This window comes from Nannospalax galili, unplaced genomic scaffold, assembly GCF_000622305.1.
Source record: "Nannospalax galili isolate Female #2095 unplaced genomic scaffold, S.galili_v1.0 scaffold1685, whole genome shotgun sequence".
NCBI lineage: Eukaryota > Metazoa > Chordata > Mammalia > Rodentia > Spalacidae > Nannospalax > Nannospalax galili.
Genome location: NW_008352830.1, coordinates 26,338 through 34,829, shown reverse-complemented (window position 1 = coordinate 34,829; position 8,492 = coordinate 26,338). Strand labels below are relative to the sequence as shown.

At 51.2% G+C, this 8,492-nt stretch overlaps 1 protein-coding gene across 11 annotated transcripts in view; it reads left to right on the top strand.

Moving 5' to 3' along the window:
• Dnm2 (dynamin 2) overlaps positions 1-8,492 on the top strand; it is a 98,096-nt gene that overhangs the window by 80,968 nt on the left and 8,636 nt on the right. For 9 of the 11 annotated variants that reach the window (XM_029554535.1, XM_008850010.2, XM_029554532.1 and 6 more), the window contains 2 exons: positions 1,928-2,041; positions 8,000-8,109. In XM_029554535.1, the coding sequence (XP_029410395.1) occupies positions 1,928-2,041; positions 8,000-8,109 (224 nt within the window). Of the gene's footprint in view, positions 1-1,927; positions 2,043-7,999; positions 8,110-8,492 lie in introns of those variants that run through there. The other 2 variants (XM_029554534.1, XM_029554533.1) reach the window with 1 other exon arrangement.

Sequence of the window (8,492 nt, the reverse complement as noted above, 5' to 3'; positions counted from 1 at the left end):
AATAAATATGTATAAGTTTTAAGACAGAATTTCATTGTCAGGAAACAGAATTAAGCTTGGAGAGAAATCTAGTTTGTCTGTCTATGGTCAGCTCACAGGACACAGGTGCCTGGGTTCCCTCAGGAAACACTAGTGAAGAATGTTTTCACCCAACACGCACACACCTGGCTTTCTGTCACAACAATGCTTGCCTAGGTTGTCTGGAGCCCACATGCTGAGCAACCTGTCTAAAAAAAACAAAAAAAAAAAAAAACAAAAAAAAAAAAACCAGAAGAAGAAAATATTTTTTTAAAGAAAGAAACTAAAACAGCTACATCTGCAACATGCCATGTGGGACCCCTCTTCCAGGGGTGCAACCTCAGACTGGGTCTCAGCTTCTTTCCCTTGATTGACATGCAGTTACTGAATCTAGGTCTGCTAAGAGCTTGCACTAGGCTAAGACCAGCTGAGGGGACCCCACTTCCCAGCCCTGTGAGAACAGAACACAGCCACACACTTCAAATTGAGAGGTCCCAGAAGTAAAGAATCAGCCTTGCCAACCATGTCACTGACCAGTCAGTTTGGCCCAGACTCAAGGTTGTTCCTGGAATGCTATGTCTTCATAGCTAAATGCAGGCATCCAGGAATAAACAAGGAGGACTTAATCAAAGTAATCAAAGTGTTCCCAGCAAAGACACCCTGCCCTCACCCTGTTCCAGGCAGTGCCCAGAGTCCTGAGATCTTGACATGCTAGGGAGGGAGGAAGTCTTGTGCCCCTGGCTTTAACAAGGGGCCTCAGGTAGCAATGTCCACAGTCTCCAGCCTAGGTGGGGACGCAGGCCCTATTTAGGTTTAGCAGGTCGCAGGGCAGGCCCCAGGAAGCCTTGAATACAGGCCTCAGACTGGCCCCCTAGGGACTCTGTCTTGGATGCTTCTATCCCATCCTGCCTGAGCACCTTGACACCAGCCATTTCCAGCTGCCCGTGGCTATGCACAGTACGCTTTGTATCAGCCTGACCCATCTGTTGCTGCTTTAGCATGGGGAAGTCCTGCTGGGGCCTCCATGTGCTTCCCGCTGTCCTAGGAGTCCCCAGGTCAGGGGGTGTTGGGCTCAGGTCTACATGTGCCTCCGTGTCCCAGGGATCATGGGAATGTGAGACGTGCCCCCCCCCATGCAGTCTGCACCCTAGCCATCAGGTGAGTCCCCAGGCAGGTCTGAGTTCTGCCTCCACTCAGATGGGGTGTCTCCCTCCCCAGACCCCTAATTTGGCATGCATAGACAAGTATGCTTGCTGGGCTTGAGGCTAGTTAGGACACAGTACCCATCCATGACGGCCTCTTCGGGATCTCAGAGGAGGTTCCTCTGGGCTGCAACTTTGTCCACAGCCCTCCAAATAGGAATGTGACCCTTAGCACTAGTCACCTGTGCATAGAAAGTGTGTATGGAACCTTTGCCAAAGGAAGTAACAGCCATGGCACTGCATTATGTAGGACATTCCTCTGGCCCTCCAGTGTCAGCCACCAGCCAGAGAACAGGAAGGGCATCCCTGCTTACCCTGTCTGACCCAAAGATATGCAGTTCCATAGTTGTCCCATTCCACATGGCCCAGCACCCATCCCCAACCTCTGAGCTTCTTGCCATCCAGAGGACATGATTTTTTCCCTATGTTAAGTCATTCTAAGCACAGAAAGCTCATGGGGTCCTGGTTCCCTCATCATTCCCTGAGCCTAGTGAGTTGTTGTCTGTCTACATGCCCACCCTGCCCAGTTCCCAGCTGGGAGTGCCTGGAGAGAGGTGGTGCTGGAATCCTGGCTTGGGACTGGAGGTTTTCCTGCCACAGTACTGGGCTTCCCTCTGTGTTGTGGGACGAAGGTGCTGGGTACCGTGTTGGGGGTGACTGGGTTGCTAGGCACTGTCCTTCCTTCTAAGCCAAGTCCTCCCCACCAGGTGATCCGCAGGGGCTGGTTGACCATCAATAACATCAGCTTGATGAAGGGTGGCTCCAAGGAATACTGGTTTGTGCTGACAGCAGAGTCGCTGTCTTGGTACAAGGATGAGGAGGTAAGTGGTGGGGTGATGGTGGGGTGAGGGGTAGGAGAGGGTGGTTACTCCCCAAACCTGATCCCTTGGGCCAGCACCCACGCATTCCCTCAGTCACTTGGAAATAGGACTCTGAAGCCAAACCTGGTGACACACACTTTTAATCACAGCGTAGAGAGGCCAAGGAAGGAGATTGACATGTTCGAGGGTCGCCTGGACTACATCAGAAATTATAGGCTATATGGGAAGACTCTTTCTCACAAAACTAAGGTGCTGGGGAGAGGGCAGTGGCTCGGTTGATAAGAGCTTGTCCCACAGGCATGAAGACTTGAGTTTGGTCATCAGAACCAAAGCAGGGTGTTCCGGTCTATGCTTGTAATTGCAGCACTGAAGAGGCAGAAACAGGCAGGTCTCTGGGACCCCCTTGCCAGTCTGCCTTGCCTCCTTGACTAGTTGTAGACAAATAAGAGGAGACAGAGTCTCAGAAAACAAGGTGAGCAGGGCGTGGTGGTCACGCCTTTAACCCCAGCACTTGGGAGGCAGAGGCAGGCGGATCTCTGTGAGGTCCAGGCCAGCCTGCTCTCCATAGCGAGTTCCAGGCCAGCTGGGTCTACAGGGAGACCCTGTCTCAAAAATAGAAAAAAGAGCATGAATGAAAGTGGGGCCCAGTGCTTGCCTACCATATATGAAGCTATCCACTGCATAAACTGAGCGTGATAGTACACATTTGTTATCCCAGCACTTAGGAGGTGGAGGCAGGAGGATTGATTGGGAGTTCTAGGTCATCTGCCATCACATACCAAATTCAGAGCCAGCATGGGCTACATGAGCTTTGTCTTAAAAAAATAAACAAGGCTGGGTATAGTAGCACACATCTTTAATCACAGCACTCGGGAGGCAGTGGCAGGTGTATTTCTGTGAGATCTAGGCAAGCTGGTCTATATAGCTCCTTTCTCAAAAAACAGAAAAACCAAAATCTTCCTTGCCTGTGTCTCTAAGCTCAGTGACCCTCTACTGAGAGGCTATCCTGGGCTTGGCTTTCACTTTGCCTGTCACTGCCTTAACACATGGCTCTCACTTGGCACAAAGGGCCACCCCCACTCCCATCCCATGGGGCCCTTAGCAGCCCCAAGCAGGGAGAGAAGGACCAAGGGAAGCAGAGCCATTGCTGGCTCCATGAATTCTGTTCACACTGCCATTACGAGTGGGAACTGGGACCCACTGGATAGTTCCTGCACTGCAAAGCTGAATAACCGGGGCTAATACCCCCAGATTTGACCAGGACCTTGGGCAAAACCGTATTCCTCACCTTGCAGCTTGGACATGAAGCAAGCCACTTCTTCCCAGTTGGAGGCTATTGTTTTTAGGGCCGCCTGCAGGGGGTGCTGTGGTTCTCTATAAATACAAGCTCTCTCTTACCTGTCTCAGCTCAGTGGACCTGGTTTGTCCTAGCACTTACTTCTCTCTGGTCCTTCCATGCAGGAGAGATCCCTACCCTGCACAGAGAGGGGACTGGGATGTAGACAGGGTATGTCTGCCCAAGATCCTAATGGGCATAGTATGTGTGATAAAAACCTATTCCTGCCTGTTCCCTGGTCATTTCTTTTGGTGTGGGGGGGGGGCGGCGTCACAGGGGAGAGGCTGACCTTGAACTCACTTTGTAGCCACAAAATGGCCTTGAAGTCCTGATTGTACTGCCTCATCCTCCCATGTGCTAGGATGACAGGCATGTACCACTACCTAGCTGAGCCATCTCCAGCTCTAATCCTCATAGAACTTAAAAAATATTTATTACATTTACTTGTTTTTGTGTGTGCATGGGATTTGTGTCTGTGTGTATGTGGAGATGAAAGGACAAGCTGCAGGAATCAGATTTCTCTTTCTACCACGTAGTCCCAGATCAAACTCAGGTCATCAGACTTGGCAGCAAGCCCCTTTACCCACTGAGCCATCTCGCATGCCCCAATTCCCTTCTTCAGTCATTTCTTGGGCCCACCTTGAGGTTGACACTGTTGTTACTAGATGGGGAGACCAAGGCCCTGAAAAGTAGCTGGCCTCATGTCACGGAAAAAGGGAAGGTCCCTGTGTGCACTGCAGCCTGGCTGGCCTCTGCTCTGCTTGCGGGCCACTCACAGACAGTCCCAGTGTGCTTACTCCAAGGTGTTTATGGGATGAAGTGCAGTCATCCTTTTCCACATGAAGCCACAGGGTCACTTCTGACAATTCTAGAACCTGAGGAACCCTGGGCCTTTATTTTATATGTATGGGGAGTGTGGGTGTCATCATACACATGTGGAGGACAGGACAACTGTGGGAGTCGGGTCTCTCCTACCATGTGGGCTCCAGAAATCTGACTCAGATCGTCAGACTTAGTGGCAAGCATCTTCACCCACTGGGCCATCTTATGGATCCTAAAGGTGTTTTTTTTTAAATATTTGTTTGTTTATTTATTTATTTATTTATTTATTTATTTATTTGGGGGGGGGTTGAAGCAGGGTCTCCCTGTAGCCCCAGCTGGCCTGGAACTCACTATGTAGACCAAGCTGGCCTTGAACTCACAGAGATCCACCTGCCTCTGCCTCCCGAGTGCTGGGATTAAAGGTGCGCACCAGCACACCCCGCAAAATATTTATTTTTTATGAATATGAGTGTTATGCCTGCATATGTGTAAGTGCACTCATGTCATACAATGCCTGTGGAGGACAGAAGAGGGTGTTGGATCCCCTGAAACTGTAATTGTGGACAGTTGTTAGCCAACATGTGGGTGCTAGGATTCAAACCTGGGTCTTCTGCAAGAACAGCTACTGAGTCATCTCTTCATTATTATCAATAATTATATTATCAATAATCAATAATTATTATTAGATATTATTTTAGTCTTTTTAAGGCAGGGTCTCCCTGTAGGTCCAGCCTGGAACTCGCTATGTAGACCAGGCTTGCCTTGAACCCACATAGATACACCTGCCTCTCCCTCCCAAGTGCTGGGACTAAAGGTGTGAGCCACCACGCCCAGCAATAATTTTTTTTAAGACTTATTTTTATTTTATTCTCTACATGTAGGTAGGTACATCCATGTCCTGCAGTGCCCACCGAGGTCAGGATAGGGTGTTGGATTCCCTGGAACTGGAGTTTCAGACAGTTGTTAGCTGCAGTGTGGGTGCTAGGAATCGAACCTGGGTCCTCTGCAAGAGCCAGTGCTCTCTGGTGCACCATCTCTCCAGCCCCCCTGTTTTTTTTAAAACAAAACATTATTTCATTTATTATTATTGGTGGATTTCTCCCTGTTTCATCTTGCTGCTTCTGTGAGCTGTGAGCTTGGTTACCTTGCCTCAAGAATGTCCAGCGATCCAGACTTCACAGTGCTCACTGTGAAACCCAGGGGACTGGCCTGACCATCTTCTGTAGCATATCAAACTGTCTGAGGGTTGTGTGCCCCAGGGTAAGGCAGACACCTACGATATTGAGGTTCTGGGTTCCAGCTCCAGGACTGGGGTGGGTCTGCTTTGAAGTAGCTCAGGGTGTCGGGGGAGGGGGGGCAGTCCCGGACGGGTAGGCAGTCACAGAGGGGCCATCCCTAGGCCTGGCTGACAGGATGAGTCTTAAGCACTTTTCCTTGTTGTGGGAAGGGACTGTTCATTTGCCAGAGCCCTAGCCTCGCTGTAGGCCCCAGCCCTGAAGCAGAGCATTGGGAGCAGGGCCGCGCACTGGTGATGGGAGCCGGAAAGAGCTGTGAAAGAGGTACTGTGTGCCGTAGATAAACAATCTGAGATTCAGCAGCCAGTGGGGCACTGTCACTTGTTAAGGTCCCAGGACGGACCTTTGGTGTCACATGTGTGGCACCCACCCCAAGAGCCAGGCCATGATTTCTTTATATTAGAAATAAGAAAGGAGCTGAGTGTGGTGGCGCATGCCTTTAATCCCAGCATTTCGAGGCAGAAGAAGGTAGATCTCTGTGAGATTGAGCCCATCCTGCTGGGCCTGCTGGGGCAACAGGGAGACCCTGTCTCAAAAAAAAACCAAAAAAATATTGAGAAAGAAAAAAGAAAAATACTCAAGGGACATTTCCAGTCCTGAGGCAGTAAGACCAATTCAGGTGGGGACATCCCCCTTCCACGACTACAGGGTTCCCTTAAGCTGAGTGGAGCTGCTTCTCCCACCCTCCTCCTCCTTCCAGAGTCTTCCATGGTTGTCTACCCCAGTAGAGAATGGCATCACAGAGGGTGACACTCACCTTGAGTGGTCTGTCCATGCTGCTGCACCTCTGGCTCAATCCTGGCCTAACCAATGTGCAGACTGTGCACGTCTCAGCCTCCTAAACAGGTAGTCTGAGCACTGGGATGGTGGAGCTGGCTGGCCAGGCCTCTCAGGTTCCCATGCTGGGGTGGGTCCTGTGCACGCCAGGAAGCTACTCCTGCCAGGGCCCTCCTTCCATGCTCCTTGGCCTCCTCTGATTTGGCAGGACTAGAGTAGCTAGCTTGTGTCTGGAGAAAGTTGTGGATTTTCAGGAAATCCTAAGGCAGGCTAGGGGAGGGTTTCGGTGGCCTGTGCCACAGAAGGGGGAGGGGGCAAAGTGTCTGCCAGTGTGCCTTTGTGCACCACGAATGTGTATTCATGTGTGTGAATGTGTGTGCACCTCAAGAAGGCAACTGCCAGCATCTTGGGTGGAACTGAGTATAAACACTTCCAGATGTTGATCCAGATCGATTGTGACTCAGTTACTAGGCCCCAGCCTGCTGGCTAGAAGCCTCCTGCCTCATGACACCATAGGATAGGGCACAGGAGGTTGATCTGGGAACTTCCCCCACAAAGGGAGCCAGAAATTCCTGCAGAGACCCCAACCTTACTCCCTTCTGACACCCCCAAACCCTCGTTTGGAGGAGACCCCCAAATTCCAAGAATTGTGTTTCACAACTAGGCAGGTTTTCCTAGCTCCCCTCCCAATTGGGCTCACAGTGTGTAGTGTGCGTCTGGGGAATGCTCCACCCTCCAAGGCTATGGCCCCTCTGCCTGAACTCCAAACTTCGCTCAGGGTCCTCAACCAAACCCTGTGAAGCTGACCTATGACTTAGTGCTAGAGCAAAAATCAGTACCCCTGAGGCCAGAGTCTGACAGTCCCTATCCCCACTCCAAGGGAGGGACTCATCAGTCTTTGGTAGGTGGGGAACAGGGGCACATAGAGAAGGATCAGCTTGTCCAAAGACAAGCCCAGAAAAACATGACAAGCATTTGTACCTAGCTAGGCATGCATACAAAGTTGAGTCTCCAGGCTCGCCCCCACCTGCCAAACGAACCTTGGTGCCCTCCCTGACCTTCACTATGGCTCAGCAGTTAAGAACACTGGCTGTTCTTGCAGAAGACTCGGGTTCGGATCCCAGCACCCACATGGCAGCTAACAACTGTCTGTAACTCCAATTCCAGGGGATCCCACAGCCTCTTCTCTCCTCCTCGGGCATTGCACGTCATGAATACACTTACCTACATACAGGCAATACAGTCATAAATAGGCCTGGCGTGGTGGCACACGCCTGTGGTCCCAGCACTTGGGAGGCAGAGGCAGGCCGATCTCTGTGAGTTCAAGGCCAGCCTGGTCTACACAGTGAGTTCCAGGACAGCTGGGGCTACAGGGAGACCCTGTCTCAAAAAGACCAAGAAAAAAACAAACAAATGATGGACATCCTTCTTCAAACTGCTGGGGCAGCCAGGTGGTCACTGGGCATAGTGTCCAAGATGGGGTGAGTGGGGTCAGCCCTAAGGCCCCTCGTGTATACAGACCAGGAGGCCAAAAGGTAGCTTATGGGTGTGTTAGGAACATTCTGGGAAGAGGCCTTAGACAGAAATGCTGAAGGAGCCAGGGAAAGAGTGGTGGCAGCAAAGCCGCCCACATGCAGTGCTTAGCCAGATGCAGGAGGTGGCTCTCAGGTGGCTGTTGCTTCAGGAGTGTACAGTCTGCCCTGGTCACCCTCCCACCTCCTTCCTTAGGAAAAAGAAAAGAAATACATGCTGCCGCTGGACAACCTCAAGATCCGAGACGTGGAGAAGGGCTTCATGTCAAACAAGCATGTGTTCGCCATCTTCAACACAGAGCAGAGGTGAGGGGCGATGGGGACCCCAGCAGGGCTGGGGGCAGCCCAACAACCTTGTTCCCAGACTTTGCACAGATACCTGAGTACCCACTCTTGAGTCCTTGCCCCAGAGTGTCATATTCTAGAACAGTACAGTGGGAAACTGAAGACTGCTGCCCCATGGGCGTTTCTGTGTGGTTGAGGGAGGGGACAGAGCACCAGGGACACAGATGGTTGCAATGAGCAGAATAAACTAGGAGGTACAGAGCTGGGCGTGGTGGCGCATACCTTAAATCCCAGCAGAGGCAGATGGACCTCTGTGAGATTGAAGCCAGCCTGATCTACATAGTGAGTTTCAGGCCAACTGGGGCTACTGGGAGTCCCTGTCTTAAAAAAAAAAAAAAAATTGA